A 22,679-nucleotide genomic window follows, 5' to 3' on the forward strand; every position below is an offset into this window, starting at 1 on the left:
CATAGATATCAAATAATAGTATTTGATAATATTTATATAAGAGAAATTATCTAATATTTTTGACTTCGATAAACGTACGATCTAATTTATAAAATTAGTTTTTTTCTATGGTGTGGTTAATATTAGAATGGTTATTTTTATGTACTTTTGATTATTTGGAGAACTTTTAATTTCATCATTTAAGTTTTCTTATTGATACTCTAGCATATGAACATAATACATTTATATGGGATTTTACCTTTTTTGATTCATGGTTGTAAATAAATAAATAAAATAAAATATTTTAAATTTCACGTTTCATTAAATTAAATCATGATAGATATAATAAAATGGATGGATTGTTATATATTTCGAGGTAAAACTATAGTATAAATAATAACTATCCTATTGAAATTTTCATAATTAATTAGATTCTTCTATAGCAATTATTTTTATAATTATATTTCAGAAAATATCGAAATATATATAAACCCTACTTAAAGTGTAAAGAAATAATATAGGCCCCCTTTTATTTCACTTTTTTTTTTTTCACATAGATCAATTATCAAAATGTCAAATTCCATGGGCTATGGCCCTTTGTTTTTTAATTAAATAAAATTAATCCATCTGATTAATCCTTGAAAGCTGTAATTTTATTTCTACTCAATGATTCTGAACACAATTGTAGGACACTACTTTTCATACGTACCAAAACATGTGAATATTTTTTTTCCTACCAAATGTATTTTATATTTATTTAAATAATTATAACGGAGGTAATTTTAAAAGTGAATTTCTTTAATAATTCATAATTCACGTTTGGCGATTTAGGCCATAAGATTCCATGTTGTCATGTCGAATGTTTAGTGGAACATAGGACTATTCAAAATCGAACCATAATCGATAAGTTGAATCGAAAAAAGAATCTTAATTTATTGATAATGGGTAACTGATTTAACGAGTTTGGTAATGATTTGATTTTTTTAATTATCAAGTTATCAGTTCTAAACGATTTAAGATTTTTTCTTTATAAATATTTGATAATCTGATAGTAAATTAAATGATTATATCTATTACATTTGGTATAGAGATCCTTGACTTAGAGTTTAATTTCATACTTTTATTTCTGGTTGTCTCAAATTCTCTATTGTTCTACAATGTGACAGTGTTTGCTTTTGATGCAATCTGCCAAGTCATGTGGACAGTTCATTTGGTTTTGTAAACTTATTTCTAGGTGATTTTCAATGTTTTTTGTGTCAAATCTAAACGGTTGAACCGAAAACAATTAATAATTGATACACCAATAATCGATAAGTGAATATCTTAATGGTAGCATGCCTACAAAGTAATAAGTTAAACTGGTAAATTTCAAAATCAAATTAAATCGATAAATAGTAGTTTTGTGACTCTGTCTCAAATACATTATATATACCAAAAATTAGATAAATCATATAGAATTTGTTTTAGCACTTTCACAACATTTTTCTTCATTTTGAATTTTTTTTCTAGAGACAATATAATTTAACATAATGTAATATATTACATAAGCTAAATAGTTTCAGATCACTTTACTTCTAGAATAAACTATAAGAAAGTTATTGATTTACTGTTAATCGATTATTGATTTGGCGATTATAACAATGATTTTAATTTTTTTATTCTATTATCGATTCTTAAAGGTTTATGTTTTACTTGATGGGTTAACCGATAACTCGATAGTAAATCAATAAATTACATTTATATCATCGGGTATATAAAGTTCTTAACCAAGAGTATTTTTTCATAAGTTAATTTCAAGTTGTCTCAACCTCTCTGTTATTTTACAATATACTAGTGTTTGTTTTTGAGCAAAATGTGATCTATCAACTCATGTTGTATTGTTCATTTGGTTTATCTCCTCATTTCTAAGTGAATTTTATGCTTTTCCCTTATGTCGTATCTTAACGTTTAAATCAATAAATATCAATAATCGTTAAGTCAATATCTTAATAGTTCTATACGATTTAACATGTCTACAAATCTATAACTGATAAGTCGAACTATAAAACTTCAGAATCGAAAAAAAATCTTAATTTATTGATAATGGGTAGCTGATTCAACGAGTTTGGTAATGATTTGTTTTTTTTTAATTATGAGGTTATCAGTTCTAAACGATTTAAGGTTTTTTCTTAACAAGTATTTGATAATCTGATAGTAAATTAAATGATTATATTTATAACATTTGGTATAGAGATCCTTGACTTAGAGTTTAGTTTCATACTTTTATTTCTGGTTGTCTAAAACTCTCTGTTGTTCTACAATGTGAAAATGTTTGCTTTTGATGCAATCTGTCAAGTCATGTGGACGGTTCATTTGGTTTTGTGATCTTATTTCTAAGTGATTTTCAATGTTTTTTTGTATCAAATCTTAACGGTTAAACCGAAAACAATCAATACTAGATACACCAACAATCGATAAATGAATATCTTAATAGTTTTATAACAATTTAACATGCCTACGAATTAATAAGTCAAATTGATAAATTTCAAAATCGAATTGAATCGATAAATAGTAATTTTGTGACTCTGTCTCAAATACATTATATATACTAAAAATTAGATAAATCATATAGAATTTGTTTTAGCACTTTCACAACATTTTTCTTCATTTGAATTTTTTTTTTTCCAGAGATAATATTATTTAACATACTCAATTTAATACATTACATAAGCTAAATAGTTTCAAATCACTTTACTTATAGAATAACATAAACTATAGCGATTGTAGCAATAATTTTAATTTTTTAATTCTATTATCGATTCTTAAAGATATATGTTTTTACTTGATGGATTAACCAATGACTCGATATCATCGAACCAATCGATACCCAACTCAATTAGCATAAACGGATAATCCCGACCACACTCTACCATCTATTAGCATGCCATACCAATACCAACTTTCTATCTAGAATCATGGTCTTAATAAGCAAGCTACATCATATCGATCTCATTAGTTCTTTTTCGACCTACCTCGACGACATGTAATTTAGAAGTTGTAATAATTCACTTTACCTAACGGACTCACAACATTTGTAACGGTTCCAAACGGTGAACCTCACAAACGTTACCTTTCACGTCGTCTATTCTCTCCGTTTCCCAAGCCCTAACGTACGTCGTCCATGGCTTCTTGTGATGACGATTTCTCTCTCCTCGGTGACGATAACGCCGCCGTCGCCGTCACTCCCACCACCACCACGGCAAACCCTAATTACCACCACCAACCTTTCTCCTCCGTCCGGTACAAGCCTGTGCAAATCCATCCCCCGCCGATCTCCGCCGGTAGTCCGAAGAACATTTCCGGCGATGAAGACGACGGTGATGGATACAGCGACAATAACGCACAGTCGTATCATATGGGAGTGAACCCCTACGAGAACGATTCAATTCCGTTTGAGAATGACACTAATGTTAATAGATCGAGAGGTAAATCATCAAACGAGAAACGAGCCGATCGAGAAGATATCAGTGATAACGGGACACCGTATAGTTATAAGAGATCGAGGATCAGCTCATCCTCCGGTAGTGGCAGCGGAGAGTACCGGAAGGATAGAGAAGAATGGAGTGACACAGCGATAGCGTGTTTATTGGAGGCGTATATGGAGAAATTTGTGCAATTGAATAGAGGGAATCTTAGAGGGAGAGATTGGGAAGAAGTCGCGGTGATGGTGAGTGAAAGATGCGAGAAGCAATCGAAGAGTGTAGAACAGTGTAAGAACAAAGTTGATAATTTGAAGAAGAGGTATAAATTGGAGAGGCATCGGATGAGCAATGGCGGCTTAACGATTAGTCATTGGCCATGGTTCAAGCAAATGGAGCAGATTGTTGGGAATTCGGTATCAGTAAAAGCTACATCTGAGGAAGACAAAGCCATTGTTCCAATGAACAACTCCAGCACTGGCAGGCAACCGAAAAGGTAATACCTTTAGTACGATAACGATATGAAATGAGCTTAAATGGGAAGTACGTCAACTTGTTTGGGACTGAGCCTTAGTAGTTGTTGTTTGCCTTTAATAAAAATCCTTAACTTATCGAGTACTGTTGGGTTTTGAAATAAAAATATTTAGTACGAAGATGACATAAAATGAGCTTAAATGTTGGAGTGGGGATTCATATAACCGACCTCAACTTGTTTGGGACTGTGTTGTAGTTGTTGTTGTTGTTGTTTGCGTCTAATAAATATGTTGATTTATTTAGTAGAATGGATACAAATGATTCATATAACCGATATGGCTTTAAAATATTGATGTTCGATGTAAATCAAGGTCGATATAACAGTGGTGGAATGAAATTTCTCTGTTTTTTTTTTTCATTTTTAGACTAATTTTTCTGCTGCAAGAATCACATGAACTTGTGCTGGAAAAAAAGACGAATCTTTGTATATGGTTAACGCATGAGTTATTTTGTCAATACACAGGGAACTGCTTATCAAAATGATTATCTTTCTTGCTTTTAGTGAGGTATAGTCCTTATGTAATTCATTTTATTAAGATGTGAATTTTGTGTTCTAATTTGGTAGGAAATTCTAAATCTTCAATTGTCTTTTATAATAGATTAATTACTTTTCGATTTGTCCCTTATGGAGAACTAATCAGTTAAATGTGTATCTGTTTTAGCATAAATTGGAGTTCCTCGTCTTTTCTTTTTTTGTTATAGCAGCTATTTGCTAACCTTGTTGTATACTAGTGAAAATCTGCATATAAGATACTTTGAAGTGTTCTTCTTCCTGTTTGGCGGATTATTTAACATTTCTGTTCCTTCTAACCTTCTTCAGATATGGAACAGCGGTGCCTAGTCCCAGCGGACAGATTGTGAAGGCGAAATCTTCTATGAGTCCAAGGTGGAGAAGGGTAGTTCTTAAAATTAGTGGTGCTGCACTAGCTGGAATGACACCAAACACTAATGATGCAAACAACATCGATCCAAAGGTTAATTTACTATCAATATACTCTCATATTTTGAAGCAAAACTTGTTTAACCCTGGAAGAAACAAATTGGGCTTAAAATTCTGATGGTAGTTTGGAGAGGACGTGCCATGTGATTATTTTCATTGTCGAGTGTCAAATTCAAGATATTACATCATGTTGACATTTATTACGAGCAAGTTTGGATGACAAATCAGTGGATCTATTGATGGAGACATATCTATTGCATGAATACAGGGTTGACTTATATTTGCAAAATGAAAGTAGTAAAACTTATTTTGGTCAAGAAGCTAAACATGTCTTTTAAGTTTGAATTTCAGAGTGATTGTAACGCTGAGGAAATCTTTTTCCTTACAGTTTGACTATTACTTGATGTGGCATTTAATAGTCTAGAGCACAAACCTTCACTACAATTACTATTATACCCCAATACTAATCAAGTTGGGGTTGTCTGTATAAGCCCCTTACTGTCCATGCCGCTCCGTTGGAGTCTGTCTCAGCAAAACTTGTAAACATTCAGTTTCTCTAGTGCTAAAAGTAGTCGAGATTATCTTCTGGCATAAAACTCAAAACACTCTGACATAACTAAAAGACTCTTATCAACCAATTTGTGGACCTAAAGTAAACATATTAATCTGACTAAAACTTGAAGCTCAATTTTTTTACAAGGAACTTAATCCCACCTTATTTGTATTGTTGCATATAGATCTTTTTATTCCATTGTCTATTTTCTCCTTCTACTAAGAAATTTTACCAATTTAATTCAAGCTGCTGTCGAAGTAGGTTGGCCTACGACAAATAGGTCTATGAATTTTGGGATGACTAAGAGCTTTAGATTTTCTTGTAGGATGGTCATTACTTTCTTACTCTATATTCAATGAAGAAATCATGTTATGACCACTTGGTGATTTTCCTGTGACCTTCCATGGAAATGAATATATCACAAACTTGATGTCAATATTACCAGCGAGATGAATGCATAAAACCTTTTTAGCTTGTGTAAGAGAATTCGATTGGGCAAGCAAGATCTTGCTATATTTATTTCTGCTACATTTTTTTACTCTGTTTCCTTATTAAGTAAGATGTAGTCATCTGTATTCGTAAATGGAGCAAGTCTTTACTTTATTGTGAATGCTGATAAGTAAGTTCGAATTTTTAATATACCAGGTGGCCACACTACTTGCTGCAGAAGTCTCAATAGCTTGTCGTCTTGGTATAGAGGTATCAGTCAGAAAAGCTTCTGAATTTTTTCCCGAGGATTATTACATTTGTATGTAATCTGATCCCTTGAAATATGCATGTTTATTGTTGCCATAGGTGGCAATAGTTGTTGGTGGACGCAATTTCTTTTGTGGAGAGACATGGGTAACTTCAACTGGATTGGAGAGATGTACTGCCTATCAAATTGGGTAATTTTCCCGACTCTTTTATAATATGTTGTGCTATTGTTAGCTAAGTTTTACTGTCGTTCATTTGGTTTGTTTTCAAATAAGAGTTGGAATGATAAACTCACATCCTCATATGCGGATGATCTTGACAATCCAGTGAATATTTGTAGCTTCTACGTTCTGTTTGTAGTTTTCGGTTTCTATGCTATTTATATCTATGGTAACTCTTTATTTTGGTTAGAAACTTTAGGTAGTTTTTAATTTTTAAGATATATTATGATTGCTATCTTTATTCATGTCAATATTGGTATGACTAAATAGTTGAAATGCATGAGGAAAAGAGAATAAAGAACAAAAAATAATTTAGAGAGTTTGGTCTATGACATGCAGATCATTTTATTTTGAATGATCTCTAATATGAACTATAGGGTCTTGTACTTTGTACAACCATGGAATAGTCTTTATAAAAAAGGGAAAGGGAAAACAATTGAATCTAGAGACTCAGGTCTATGAACCCCGCGCATAGTGGGAGTTAGGAGCTTTAGTGCATCGGGCTGCCCCTTTACTTTGTAATAACAATTATAGGGGCTTGTACTCTTTCAAACGCAGAATAAATTTTTTTAATGTGCTTTACCAAAAAAGATAACAACTTCACTACAAACATGGGTATGATTATTTGATTTGAGGTTCCTTGGTTACAAAATTCTGGGCTTTTAATTTATAGCAAGTGCAACAAATGTTTGGCTAAAATAGTTAGTTTAACTTGAATGAATTGACAAAAAGTTGAATTTGAATATGGCTAGCCGTGGCGGATCCAGGATTGTAAGCTTGTGGGTGCTCCTTTTCTTTTGATATAAAGTTACTATGATCGCATAATATAAGTGCACAACTATTTAAACATATTAGTTTTCAAGAACTCTTCATTTCTTAGAAAACCGGTCAAAATTTTCTCAAGGAAAACAAGAGAACACTGATTTTTTAAGTCACAAGAAATTACACAAGTATAGAAGAAAATTTACAACTAAACGTGAAGGTAATGAAGAAAGTTAAATGGGGGAGGAGGAATCACTAAGTTGAAACCAAATTAAAAGGAAAAATCATAATTGAAGTATAAGAAAAGGAATGAAGAATCTGTATTGGAGAAAAAGAAGGAAACGTTTGACTTCAAAGCAGAAAAAGATAACTTGAGGTTTTTTTTTTGATGAAGTAAAAAAAAAAAAAAGATAACTTGAGTCATAACAGCCACACTTAGGTATCGAACCCCTTTGCACATCTCCCCAAGGTAAGACTCCAAGATTCTGATAATAAGTTCCTATATCATGGGTCTGCCCCTAATGGCTAGTGGAAGAACCAAGACTACTTTTAACTTTGAGAAAATGAAGTTGGATTAAACCATATGATTCCATCCCCAAAATTTGATTTAAAAGGTCAACTAGCTTTGATAATCTTTACCTGCTTTTCTGCTACTCTGTCCTTGGTCCTTGTACCATGCTTCCCTTCTTCTGCTCCTCAACATATTCACTAAGTCACCTTCTAGCCTCATCTCGATACCATACCGATGGCTGCTAACCCAATGGTTTGCTTGGGCTGTGAATGGTGGTTTGCAGGACATGGTGGTAAGTTGCACAAAGAGAGTGGAGGGGATTGGAATGTGGTTTGTATAGTTTGAGTGAGGTTTAATGGGGGTTTGGGGGAGGGGACGGATGTGGAGAAGGCAGGGGGATCTAGAGTTGCAGTCAAGCTCTTTCTCATTTTGATTCGATTATTAGAAGCATAAACTAGATTATTTCACACAAACTTTACCCTTTCATAAAGATAAAAAAAATTGTTTCACACAATCATGTCTTAAGTATGTGTTGAACAGGGCAGATTTATTCGAGGACAAGCAGTGTCATGTGACACCTCTTTGTCAATTTTTTATACTAGATATGTACTCCATCTGTCCCTAATTACTTGTCCACTTTGGATTGGCACACCCTATTAAGAAATGAATAACAATAATTGACATAGTGAGTTTATCATTTTACGCTAATCAATTATGAAGTGGATGAATTAAAAACTTAATAGTTTCAAAATGGACAAGTAATAAGGGACAGAGGGGAGTATTATATAATTAAATGGCAGAAACATAAATGAGATATATTCATTGACATGACATTGCTTGACACAACATGCTGTGTTGCTCTACCGGTCAGGTGCCATGCTTTGAACTAAAGCTCGCGAGTTCGAAGGCGCCTCATCTGTAAAAAGATGTTGTCTAGGTTCAAACCACTGACCTCTTGGAGCTTAACAAAAGGTTGAGCCTAATAGTTCAAGAGTTACACTTATAAAGAACGGCGACAAATGTTTATGGAATGATGTTTCTCCTTTGTGGTTGTGCTATCATCTTCTTTCTTGCCAAGGAAATCGATTAAGAAGAGTTGTAGTAATATACGTAAACTGTGTTTAATTTTCAATATATTTTTTAATATGATATTGTAATGGCTTATGTATGTTATCATTTTAAAATGTGATGCCACTGGTGTTGACTAATGGTCTAGTTCACTAATGTGAGATAGTTTGCTCTCACTTCCAGACTTGGTAATGATATTTCCCGTTCTTCTTTAATGAACTAATTGTGCCTATTATATCCTAATCTTGCAGAATGATGGCAACTCTGATGAACTCCATACTGCTGCAGTCGGCATTAGAGAAGGTTGGTGTGCAAACTCGTGTGCAAAGTGCATTTAACATGCCCGAGCTTACTGAGCCATACAGCAGGCAACGAGCTATGCGGCATCTTGAAAAAGGTAGAGTTGTGATCTTTGGTGGTATTGGAGCTGGCACAGGGAATCCACTCTTCTCTACGGATACAGTTGCAGCACTCAGAGCTTCTGAAAGTACGTAATGTTACACTCGAAATGTCTGTTTTTTTATTCTCGCTGAGTGGTTAATGATTCAAACTTTTCCTTTTCAGTTCATGCTGACGCCATACTCAAGGCTACAAATGTAGACGGTGTCTATGTCTGTGACTCCCGAAATAATAATGTTGTTGCTGAGCATATTTCCTTCAGGGAGCTTGTTTCCGGAGGAGATTCCCCTTTGGACCTAATGGCTGTTACATTATGCGAGGAGAATGCATTTCCTGGTCCGTATTTTCTGAGCATGCTCTTTACAATTCCTATAGAATGTTGCCTCTAATATCCATCTTTCATCGACATACTTCATGGAAGTGTCTCTAGTTCCCTTTCTTGACACGCTTTGCTTTTCTTGCAGTTGTTATTTTCAATCTTCATGGGCCTGGAAATATATCAAGAGCGTTATGTGGAGAGCAGGTGGGTACACTGATCGATCAGACAGGACGTGTTAGCTAGCGTTCTCTTGAGATGTGTGTCATTTACCTTCATCTTTATAGATAAAAGTGATTTAGAGAGAGCAGCATTGAGGCTGCAATGACCATGGAGTTTTCTGAGTTGAATGATCATATCCCCATGACTTTATACTCAGACGATACTTCGATCCAACTTCAAACAGATTATTACAGAGATAAAGATATCATCTAGTTCATGGAACTGATGAACTGTATGTTGTAGTTTAGTTTTTTTTTTTTTTTTTTTTACTGGACTAGTGTTGTAGTTTGGATTATAAACATGTGTAGTGAGATAAGTTAATGTTCTTTAGAAAGCAGGAAAACCTAATCTTTTTTTGCTGTCTTAGAACTTTGAAGGGACTTAGTTTTGCATTGTCTTAAATATATACACAGATTTTGGGATCTTTGAAGATATGCAAGTCAAAATACTTTCTAGTTTGGGCCTCTTTCTCATTTCTTTCCTTTTTTGGAGTCGCGGAGCAATGGTAAAGTTGTTTCCGCTGTGACTTTGGAAACAACTACTACTTGCATTAGGACATGTTGTCTACATTTAATGAACCGTGTATTACTTAAAAATAGAGATAAGTATCAAAAACACACTTAAACTATTCACTTTTTTTGAGTTTCATACTTAAACTATTGAAAGTGTGGGTTTCATACCTAAACAATTACTTTTTAGTTTAAGAAACACATCTCAGTGGTGTGTGTAGTGCACTCTTTCTTTTATATGAAAAAATTTTGACACATGACATTCCACATAGATAAAATATTTTATCTAGATAAAAATTAGTATTAATTTAAAATTAAAGATTACTATCCATATAAAAAATTAACGTATTTTTCTTATCTCACTCCACCACCTCCTTTACGTATCCCCGTGACAACCCCATCTTTTTTTTTAAAAAAAACAATCATTTATAAAATATTTTTACAAATTTCATATTTCATCCTCCCCCTCCCTCCGCGATAGAAATTGATATTATTTTATTTAAAAAATCTACCTCATCCTGTTTAATTTTTCGCTCCTAATTTTTATATTTTTTTACGTTTTTCTTATTTTGTGTTAGATATGCACGTACATATATTTTTAGAAAAAAGTTTCTGCTAATGTACCGAATATAACATAAACAACAAAAAAAAGTATAAAAAGTATTGTGGCGGCAACGAATTTTTTTTTCGATATATATACTTAAACACTGGGAAAAAATTGAAAGCGGAGGGTTAAGTGGGATGAGTAGAATTATATTTTTAAGAAAATAAAATAATATCTAAATTAGTATTTGATAAGGGGGAGGAGATGAAGTAAAAAATGAAATACTTTTATAAAAGAAATTTAAACGAAATAAAAAAACTTTAAAAAATTGTGTGGAGTAAGAAAAATATTTTACATTTTGTTTTATAAAGAAAATATTTATTTTTTATTAAACTTTATTAATTTTTAATTTTAACAAATAGTAATAATTTATTTATTTTTTGTCAAGATTGAATATTTTGTCCATGTGGAGTGTGATGTGGAAATTCTTTAAAATAAAAGAGAGAGAGTGTATTACACATACCATGATGAGAGTGGTGTAAAAGAGAGATGTCTGTTTCTCAAACTAAAAAGTGATAGTTTAGGTATAAAACTCAAACTTTCAATAGTTTAGGTATGAAACTAAAAAAATGTATAGCTTAAGTGTGTTTTTGACACTTATCTCTAAAATATAATTATAATTTACGATCGTCCTCAAAGCTAAGGTAAATATATACAAGTGGTTGCTACAAATCAAAAGGTTTTCAAGTTGTATAAGTTGATGGTAAAATTGAACTATAATAATATACATCAACTTTTACTATCAAGCCCGATATAGTAATCTAGAAAATAGAGTAAGTATGTACCTATTATTTAATATTTCTTGTTCCAACGTATGTTAAAGAACATTTCTTAATTGGACAACATGCTAAGATAGTTTGTGCCACCTAGTAAAATTGTCCTTATTTACCATTAATATTTCCATGGTTATAAAATCTTTAAATTGAAATCTTATACTCGTTTCAATTTACGTAATATAATTTAACTCGATCCAAAGTTTATATAAAAAATAGACTTGAAAGAGTAGTGTACAAATGCTTTCATATATCGAGATGTACCGTTCTTTTTAAAAAATTAACTAATAAAGATACGATAATACCACATAAATTAGAACATAAAAGTTAGGATTCTACTCTTCTTGTTCTTGATGATATATCCGGGGCTAGATCAACTATATAACATGTCAATCACACAAATTCAATAATTTTAACCTATATATATATATAATGAAATATTCAACCCTTGTCTAATGGATCAAATTGGATGTGTTACCTTTTCTTTTAACTAATTTCACCCGATCACTGTGTTGCTTAAATTTTTTATCGACATTATTATATTCCTATTAAATCTTTAAAATAAAATATATCGCGGCGAAGAATTTGGAGCACATAATATTATTCACCTAAACTAAATAACATCAGATCCATCACACTCAATATTTTTTTCCTTACAAATTCGTAAAATCAGTTAATGCTATATTGTTAAAACTTTTTACAAGTGTTATTATATTCATATTAAATTCATCCAAAATATATAATTATTGAAAAAATTAACATATATATATATATTAATATTTTTAAAAAGTCCGAACAATATAAATTGAAAGTATGTATGTTGACTTAATTAAACACCAAAAGTGGCAAGAGTGAAATTGCGCAAATCACGCCAAAGTGAAAATAATATAAAGTGTTAAAATTGACAGCCCATCAATTTGCTTTGCTTTTTCCCATCAGTGATGAATATTTGACAGTCTAAAAAAAAAAAAAGTTAATCAAGTCATTATTATTATTATTATTTGACTGTCAACAAGGATTTTAAAAAATACTTAATTCATTGAGAATTACAAGTTTTAAATAGTGTACGAACGAGGAACAAGTTCTAGTTTAAATATCAAAATAAACGATATCAGAAAATTTTAACAAGTTTCGTCTCTTTCTTTATTTTTACTTTTCGCGTTTCATTTTTCGAGAGTCAAAATGTGCTAGTAGAGTGAGGTTTTGCCTTAAAAAACGAATCTTGAAAATGAATTAAATACAAAGAATTAACATTACATTGAAAAAACAAAATACATAATGGATTGATTGCTGCACTTGTTATATGCTTTTTGGATCATCAGATTTTCCAAAAGTGCAGTAATTTGGAATAACACAAAGCAATCAAATAGCTATTAAACATAAGTACATAACTTTTGAACTTCAAAATTTGCAGCATCACATGTACTACTAGGACTATGAAACATCAACGCCACGGAACCACCATGATCGATAACTTAGTAACCGGGGAGTCCATCTTCAGTGGTGGCAAGGGAGGGGGAAAGAGAATTACGCGATTCGTCATAATCTTCACCTAATGGAGATTGTTCAACTCGAATCTCCTCAATCAACTTAACAACTTCAACCATAGTAGGCCTTTTTTCGGGTAATGGAACTACACATGCCATGGCTACATGTAGCATTGACACTAACTCCTCCTCAATGTTTTTGTACCTCAACAGTTCTTGATCAAACACTTCAGCAGTCCACTCGTCCCTCACTACTGATCGAACCCATTTAGGCAAATCCACTGGCAATTCTTCCCCCTCATCGCGAGGTCTAGTCGGTGAAGGGTACTCTGAGGGAGCTTTACCAGTGAGCACTTCCAATAACAGTACACCAAAGCTATAAACATCAGATTTTTGAGATAGCCTCTTGATTTCAGATTGTTCGGGCGCTTTGTATCCTCCTAATCTAGCTATGGCATGAACAGGATTTAAAAGCAATGACAACCCAAAATCAGATATACAAGCCACACCATTTTTGTCAAGCAACACATTGGATGATTTCACATTCCCATGTGGGATTCTTGAATCTGCATACTCTTCATGAATGTGAGCAAGCCCTCTAGCTGCCCCTAGCACCAAGCTAATCCTTGTTGTCCAATCCAATGGAATCCTACCTGGTCCTCTGTGTCCTATTAGAATCAAGAAAAAAAATCCCATCAATATTAGCATCTTACCTACATCGCGCTCAGACTCTCCAAAAATGTTGCCATACCCACGTCAGATCCTCCAAAGATACACTATTTCTGGAGATCTCTAGAGGATCCGACACGTACCTGCCAACATTTATGAGAAGTCTGAGCAATATAACCCTTACCAACCCCAAAAAAGACAATCTTGAATTACAAAACATGTCGCATCCGTGTCAGATTCTCCAAAAATGCGCTATTTCTAGAGATTTTTGGAGAATTTGACACAATATTTTTGAAAAGTCCGTGCGATACAACCCTTACCAACCACCAAAAAAGACAATCTTATATTACAAAACATGCTGCACCCATGTCAGAATTCTCCAAAAATGCACTATTTTTGGAGGATCCGACACAACAGGCGTTGACATTTTGAAGAGTCCGAGCAATATAGATCTTAACAACCCCAAAAAGAGACAATCTTTAATCTTTGACAGGAACATAAACTAATGTTTACCATGAAGAAGTGAATGCAAACTCCCATTAGGCAAGTAGTCATAAACAAGCAATTTTTCTTCCTTAGCATAATAGTAAGCTCTAAGTTTCACCATATTTGGATGTTTAAGCTTCCCAATAACATCCATATACTGTTCAAACTCCTTCCTTGGACATGGATTTGCATCTTTCAATCTTTTTACAGCAACTGTAATCCCATCATCAAGAACTGCCTTATAAACAGTACCTAAACACCCTTTACCAAGCATCTCAGCTGATGCTCTTAACAATTCCTCAAGCTCAAATGGCTTCCTCCTATCGAAAAACACGAGTTTACTCCTATCAGTAGCTGTTGTACCATCACTATCACCACCGCCACCACCATCACCACCATTGTTATTAGCATAAACTCGTTTTTCGCTCGAATAACTACTCCTTCTCTTCCCACACTCACTTCCTGACATTGAAAAACTCTGAGTTCTTGAATACTTCCCACAGTAATATGCTACCATAAATGACACTACAACTAACAATGCCACCACATTCACCATCACTATTGCTACGACCCCTCCTCTACTCAACCCTTTACGCGATTTTTCGTGGGGTTCTTCAATTGTTGCAGTGGAGGTTGTAGGCAAAGAGCTAGGGTTTGAAGGAACTATTTCCCCTGTATATGAACATTGAGGTAAATTCCCAATTCCACATAAACCCTCATTTCCATCAAAGCTATTTTCACCAAAATGATTGTATAAACCATTTGGAACAGACCCATAAAGCTCATTATTAGAAAAGTTCAATTCTTTAAGATTTTGAAGAGAATTTAGGGATTTAGGGATTGTTCCAGAAAGTTCATTGTTCTGTAAACGAAGTGTGAGTAATCGGGTCAAATTCGCAATCTGAGTCGGAATTGAACCCTCTAGGTTGTTATTTGAAACATCAAGGCGGAGGAGACGACGGAGAGAAGAAATTTCCGGCGGAATTTCACCGGAAAAATCGTTACCGGAGAGGTAAATGAGCTTAAGATTAGTACATTGGGTAATGGGTGTGAGGGTTCCATTAAGGCGATTGTTACGGAGGTCGAGAAGGCGGAGTAAAGGTAAAGAAGAGAGAGCAGTAATAGGTCCCCGGAGATTGAACGACGGGAGAATTACGGCGGAGACACGGTTGTTTATGCATTTTACACCAAGCCATTGAGCTGTGCAGGCGGTGGTGGAGTTCACCGGAAGTGTCCAATTATGAAGGAGTGTACCATGGATGTCAGTTTGTGACTGAAAGAGGAGGAGTGCGGCGGTGTCGTTACCGTCGCCGGCGGCGGTTACGGCGGAGATGAGAAGTGTGAGGAGGAGAATGGAGGAGAAAAAACGGTTCATTTTTTTGGGTTTAAGGCATAAAGCGCGGGAAGTTGGGAAGTGAACAAAAAAAACACAAAAGTTGAATTTAAGGAACAAAAAAGAGTTGAATTTGTGTATAGTGTAGATGATCATAGCGGGTAAAAATTTATTCGTATTCGATATTTATATTAATTTATTTTTGACTTTTTATTTTAATTATCGTATTAGCTATAGTTGTTACGATTTATTTTTTTTACTAATTTTCAAAATGCTTTTTAAATCTATTTCGATTTGCTTTATCTAAATCGAGCGTCCATCGAAAACAACTTCTCTAGTCTCTATCATCACAAAGATAAAGATGCATTTTGAATAGAATTCACATAATATTGAAAATGACTGATAATAAACTTTTGATTTCTCGATTACCTCACGGACGAACTTTCAAGGTCAAATTAATTTTTTTTCTTATAGAATAAAACTTGTTAAACTTAAAGTTTTACGTACGAAACTAGTGAAATAAAAAATTCAAGATCGTGTAATTTCAAATTCATTTCGATAAATTACACTTAATTTGTTTTTTTTAGTTAAGTGATAAATTAAGAAGATAATGTGTACAATTAATTTAGTCATAGAGGTTATATATTCATGTATATATCATATACTATAAAATAACAAAAGAGTACAAAAAGTAAAGTTGAATTTGTGGACAGTGTGTAGATTAGATTGTTTGAAAATTTAGAAAGAAAACAGTACAATAAAGTTGAATTTGTGTACATTTATCTTTTTATTTGGTCTTTCTATTTATATATATATATATATAAGTAAGATATTATAAGATAGGGAGAAGACAATGTTGAGGATGAGAAAAATAACAAAAATGGTCCCTTACTTATTAATAATTTTAAAAAATGAGAAGACATGATTGATAATAGTCAAGTGATAAAAAGAGTATCTTAATGTAATAATTTTTTTAACGTAATAAAATGACTTCAAATTCTGTATTCATTTCTAATCGAGTTAAATCTTGTCGCTATGATTTTATTTTTATTTTTTTAAGAGAGGAAAAGAAAAAGTTGTGTGAAATGATTAAAGATGGTGCATGAGCATATGATTTTTTTTTTTTTATATAGAAATGATTGAAGTTCTTTTTTCTCCACTCCCATAGCAAATGGAATCAAGTAAAGGCAAAGTGGGTTAAAAAAAAAAAGAGTGGACATGAGGTGAAAGAGTTTTCTTTTCCTTTTTCTAGTCTTTTCTTGTTTTAATTATATCGGGGTCGGGAAGGAGAAATGAGGGAGAGAATTATAACACGAGGAATCAAAACGATTATTAATAAGGTGAAAACTTAAGTAATCAATCCATTAAGCTATTAAGATCGCCTAAGTGATTTTTAGTCAGCCGTATGATTCTTTCTTTTCAATATTTGAATTGAATTCAGATATTCTATATAGCTTACAACTCAACAAAGAGAAAAATGCTAGGAAAATACCATGATGGTTGCCTCGATCACAACAAAACACTTGATTTTAGCTCGACACGATCATAAAAGAGACACAAAATCGCATAGATAAAAAGATGAAACGAATCAATTTCTTTATTTTGAAACTTGAAAATGATGAAATTCTATCTGTTTTATCACAACGCATGATGATAATCCGACTCGTGAAAAAAAATGTCAATGGCTTAAATTAAACTAAATTTGAATATTTTTCTTATCAAGTGAACCATGCAACTTTCTTTTTTCCTTCTCTTTTGAAAAGTTCTAATATTTGTGTCATACATAAAAATATTATAATTTTGAACTTAAATGAGCAATTTTTTTTTTCTTATACAAGAACCATTTTCTAGGATATTCAAGTTTTGAATAAAAGAGCGGTATATAAATTTATAAATTTTGTAAAGTTTTGGGAATAATTAGTCCTTTTTGTTACTTTATAGTTTATAACATATAATATAATGCACTAATATAATAAAAGTAGTTGGTAGTTAAGGTGAAACTGACCTATCAACTTGTCAATTTGTCTTTAAAAAGTTGTAAATTATTCATAATTTCAATTTCTGTCTGGTAATATGACTCAATATTATAAAAATTATCATTTTTGAACTTATAATATATCATAATATTTGTGTTATGATAGTTTTTTAAAACCTATGATTTTAGACATATCGTAATATTTGATAGAATTGTAAAAACTCGTTACTATTTATGAAGGACAAAAAGAAAATTAGAAGTCGGAATTAATTTATTTTAAATTTAGGAAAATGTCATTATTTTTTAACGAACTTGTAAGATTTGGAGAGTTGACTCGAAGAAAATTGGAAACAAAAAAAAAAGGGTTGTTAATTTAAATTTATTATTTATTTTGATTATTGTTACTTAAATTTTAGTGTATCATATTGTTAAAAATTATCATTGCACGTGTAAGGGCGAAAAACTCCAGCGTATGTAATAACTGATTAGGTATAATCATTTCGCTACTCTATTTTTTTATCTGTCTTTATTGGTTATATTATAATCTATTTTATCATTTATCGTATCTGTATAACTGTTTTACCTCATATCGTATTTTATTTGATAATTTGATTCCTTAAATTACGAATGTATGATATAATATAACAATGTAAAACAATACAATCTATTCAAAACTATATTCATCAGAAAGATACAATACGATACGATATAATAAAATACATTAACAACCGTTTAAACATTTGCGTAAATCATATATTAGATGGTGAGTCTAATCACCATAAAAGTTTCCATAATTACTTCTAACTTTATAAACTTTAAACCCTACACCTTTACTAAGGTCAATTTGGTGACATTTTAACAGAATGAAACATAATAATTATCAATAATTAACCAAAATTTTCAAATTTAATTATGCACCAAATTGAAATGATTTCATTATTTGCCATCATAATAAAACTATTTTCTCCATTATTTCTTTCCTGCCAACAATAATTTTCTAATTTTCCTCAAAAACCATTCTACAAAATAATTTTTTAAGAACATCAAAAAATTGAAAATTAAATAAATATAATGTTTTAAATAAATATTTAACTGGTATCCAAGGCACACCAATTTTCAAATTATAACAACGGCAATTCAAGAATAATTCTAGAAAAAGTTGGTTATAAAAATTTATACTATTTAATAAAACATTAATAAATATAACGATTGATAATTTAAACATTAGTAACACACATTTATACTATTTCAGGCTCGTATATCAAAAATTATTTTCAAAGTAGCTAAACTTATACTTCCTCCGTCCTGTATTATTTGTCATGGTTTCTATTTTTAGAGTCAAATTATAAAAACTTTCACTAACATTTTAATGCATTTTTTCATCATATTAATATACAAAAAATTGTAATTTATAGTATTTTTCATATAGTTTTAGAATATCTATTTTTTTTATTTATAATATTGAATTAATGTGATCTAATTTACCTTTGAAAATTAGTTAAATTGACTTCCGATAAGCGCAACATGACAAACATTTCTGAACGGAAGGAGTATATAAAAAATTTAGTTATGACTTAAATAATGATCGTAAAATAGATGATATATGCACTACCCTCTCTCTCTCATTCATTCTCTTTTTAATATAGTATCCAGTATTTATTAATCTAACTAATTTGAATTTACGTCACAGCGAAATTCTTCATTTTCTAACTAAAATTTAAAAAAATTATTTATAAAGTGAAGAAATAAATAAAATTTATACCTTATTCATAGAAGATTCCCATAGGAAAAACACTTTGATGTAAATTAAACAATGAGATCTTAAGAAGATATGTTGCTAATTAGATTGGTCGGATAAAGGGAAATAAAATGGATTATAACTTTAATATAAAGTTTTTTGGTAAAACTTTGACTTCTATGGCTTGTTAATTACAGTATTTTTTTTATAAAAAAAATAATCACTATTTTAATTAATATTAATGAAATAAAGTGATATGCAAGAACACCTAGCTGTATTTTAGTACCTAAGAAAAATAAATAACCTATTAAAATACGTCAATGATAAAAAAAAAAATCTTCACACTATGGACGTGTGGTGGAAAACATTTTATATATTTTTTATTTTTTTTACAATTTTTTTTATTTATGTTTGATAGATTAAAATGTTCTGAAAAATATGTTTTTGAAAATATTAAATTACTTAAGAAGAGGAAATTGACTTCTGTTATGAAAATCGAGAAAACAAAATTATCATAATTACAAGTGATATTTCAAGTTCATTGTCTCCTCCCTGCTCACCCAATAATTCTAACCCCACCTCTCGAGTCTTGACCATCGCCCTCGTAACTACCTCTCGTACCCCACTTCCAATCCAACTAGGGGCGGATTTATGTATGATTCTGAGGCTACGACACTTAGGGATCTCAGATAAAACTTTATATGTATATATGTATATGTATAAAAAAAATAGAGTATATACTAAGTTTGAATCTTGCGTTTGACTTCAACTCTTTTTTATTGTTTTATATTGTCTTTTTCATTAATTCTTCTTTACTTCTATTCTTTGTTAATTCAAAAATTAATTTTATGAATTTTCTTTCAAGTATACTTACATGTCAATCCCTCTGATTATATGGAAAAAAAAATTATTGTCAAAATAATGGTTCCCATTGGTTTTGATATTGCTTTGGGCTTGTTTGGTAATTGAAAACAACCCAAACTTCTTTTGGAAAACAATTGGGTTAGTTCATGTAGTAAGACCCATAAGTTTTCAAGTAATTATAAGAGAGAATTTTACGCAAATCTCATGGTGTTAAGAAGTGATTACGTTTTACTCATATTCTTTTATAAATTACAAAAAATCTTTAATTTTGGTGGAATTCGAATGCATCTCAAAATGTCCTGATATATAGCTCTCAATTTCAAATACATTGCTCAATGTCTCGAAACATCGCATTTTGGTTTTGTATATATCAATATTCAACGTTCCGATATATCTTGTTCTAACTGATACATCAAGTAAAGTGATGTATCGAAGAATAGAAGAGAGTATAAATTTTTGTAATTTTTCAAATGGTAGAGAATTTTACACAAATCTCATGGTGTTAAGAGCTAATTACATTTATCCTATTCTTTTTGAAATGACAAAAGTTCCTTAAATTTGGTGAAGTCCTGATACATCCCAAAACGTCGCGATACATCGCATCTTGGTTTCGAATACATCGTTCAACATCTCGAAATATCACATTTTGATTTTGTGTACACCACTCAACGTCCCAATACATCTCGTAAAGTGATGTATCCTACTGATACATCGCGTAAAATAATGTATCCAATAATAGAAGAGAGTAGAAATTTTTGTTATTTTTGTGTATTTGGTAGCAAAAATATATGTATCTAAGTGTAACATATATAGAAAACTCTTAGTAAATGATAAGATGTGTAATATTTTAAATTATAAGTAATAATAGTATATTTGATAATGAACTATGTCTAATTATTTAATTTTTCCATGAAAAAATGGCAAAGCCTACTAAGCATATATAACTTGAATTTCATTCTTGAGAATGATGTATAAACGAATTGGATCCTGATTTGTGAGTATCACAATATAATAATTCTCTCTTAATTATTTTTATAAATTTAAATTAAATGATTAAGGTAATTGATTGGTAAAATTAAGTTTACAAAATTTGACAACATGTATACTTCAAAAGATGTTTGGGATGAGATGATTAAGATTTGTTATTTTAATAATAATTCGTACAAAAGCATGTTATTTTTTTTGTATCAGACCCAAATTTAGATGTATATATCCAAATACAAAGCTTACTTAGTGATATAAATAGAATTTTATTCAAATAACACCTATTTTTAGACATAAAAATTACACTATGTTTGCCCTGTTCACTAGTGCTCTTGTGGTAGGAACATTATAATATTTCTAAGTACAAACATCCCGTGGGGACGACTCGATGTTCTTAAAAATGAGACATTCGTCTTAAGCTTCCAAATTTGAGGGCCTTGATTTTTTTTGTTTTAGTAATAATAGAATTATTATAAGTTTTTTAACATAAATAAATTATGTTATGTGTTTCGTTTAGGTCATTTTGAAACATTAAAGAATGTTTCTTTTCTTTTTGTCAATATTTAAATTTAACTTCTACATGACATGTTTATGACCACAAGATTAAAAAATATATTTTATATATATATATATATATCATTTAAGACCATAGAAAAATAAAGCATTTTCATTAAAAAAAATAACTTTCGATTTCAAAAATAAAATAAAAACAAAAACTAGGTCACTAATTAACTTGATCCGTCACTGAACCACTCGCATATAATATATACATTTGAGTTATCAAAAAGATCAATAAGATGAAAACATAATTTTACTATGTATGAAGTTTTATGTAAACAAATATAACTGTAAAACTCAAAAGCTAATTGGTTGCTCATACGTTGAAAACTACGACATGTTATAATGGGAGATTGTATTTATGTTTTTGAGATGAGACGATTTTGGAAAAGGAACATCTCCATGGATGGGAGGAGAATGATTTGTTTGTTGATTTCTTTGCCTTTAATATGTCGTGTCTTGCCTTGTGCGCCCTGCAAGAGATTACCGGGGGTCTCGGTACCAGGGGGGCGCGGGAACAAGAAACTCCAGTAAATAAAAGAAAGTAAAACCGACCGAAACCCCTGCTTTTGCCAGCATGACAGCAAGCACGGACTGGCAGCAAGGAGTCAATTGAATGATCAAGGCATCGGTTGCTTCCACCTGTGGCCAGTCTTCGTGGCTTGGTCATTCTGCTAAGCATGGAGAAGTAGTACAAAAATATGTTTCTAACCTAAAGTAGTCTCATGTGTTTGGAAAAATAAAACAATCAACTTTCCTATTTGTGACCTTGTTCAATATTAAAAAAAGTTTTTAATAGATGCTCAAGCATGTTATTAGATCTCTAATTGAGCTCACAAAAGACAGGTTGAGAACAACAAATTCATTGTCTTACTAAATTATTATGACGTAAATGAGAATGTATGAATTGATACTTTTTTGATAAATCAATAAAATAGACTCTTTATCTTTTCTTATTTTGTTTTTAAAAAACGATTATGCTACTTTACCTGTCAAAAAGTTCTTATCGCTTGTATTGTGCTTGCTTAAATTATTACGGA

At 31.3% G+C, this 22,679-nt stretch overlaps 2 protein-coding genes across 2 annotated transcripts; one reads left to right on the forward strand and one right to left on the reverse strand.

The window, feature by feature from the left end:
- The first annotated feature begins 2,617 nt into the window (after positions 1-2,617).
- Positions 2,618-10,117, forward strand: LOC101247746 (uridylate kinase PUMPKIN, chloroplastic). Its single transcript, XM_004246529.5, has 7 exons — positions 2,618-3,933; positions 4,792-4,945; positions 6,110-6,163; positions 6,260-6,351; positions 8,974-9,209; positions 9,287-9,457; positions 9,586-10,117. Exons 1-7 carry the CDS (start codon positions 3,140-3,142, stop codon positions 9,681-9,683), a joined length of 1,599 nt encoding a protein of 532 aa, XP_004246577.1. The 5' UTR covers positions 2,618-3,139; the 3' UTR covers positions 9,684-10,117.
- Positions 10,118-12,746: 2,629 nt separating this feature from the next.
- On the reverse strand, positions 12,747-15,673 carry LOC101247455 (leucine-rich repeat receptor-like protein kinase PXC1). Its single transcript, XM_004246528.5, has 2 exons — positions 14,215-15,673; positions 12,747-13,700 (listed from the first exon to the last, which is right to left on the reverse strand). The coding sequence occupies exons 1-2, from the start codon at positions 15,560-15,562 to the stop codon at positions 13,021-13,023; spliced, it is 2,028 nt and encodes a 675-aa protein (XP_004246576.3). The 5' UTR covers positions 15,563-15,673; the 3' UTR covers positions 12,747-13,020.
- Between the last annotated feature and the right edge of the window lie 7,006 nt (positions 15,674-22,679).

Source organism: Solanum lycopersicum, chromosome 9, assembly GCF_036512215.1.
Source record: "Solanum lycopersicum chromosome 9, SLM_r2.1".
In the NCBI taxonomy this organism is placed as follows: domain Eukaryota; kingdom Viridiplantae; phylum Streptophyta; class Magnoliopsida; order Solanales; family Solanaceae; genus Solanum; species Solanum lycopersicum.

Coding starts and splice junctions, on each gene's coding strand:
- LOC101247746 (XM_004246529.5), top strand. CDS start 3,140: ATGGCTTCTTGTGATGACGATTTCTCTCTCCTCGGTGACGATAACGCC. Junction 4,946..6,109: donor CAAACAACATCGATCCAAAG/GTTAATTTACTA, acceptor TTAATATACCAG/GTGGCCACACTACTTGCTGC. Junction 9,458..9,585: donor CGAGGAGAATGCATTTCCTG/GTCCGTATTTTC, acceptor CTTTTCTTGCAG/TTGTTATTTTCAATCTTCAT.
- LOC101247455 (XM_004246528.5), bottom strand. CDS start 15,562: ATGAACCGTTTTTTCTCCTCCATTCTCCTCCTCACACTTCTCATCTCC. Junction 13,701..14,214: donor TTTGCATTCACTTCTTCATG/GTAAACATTAGT, acceptor TGATTCTAATAG/GACACAGAGGACCAGGTAGG.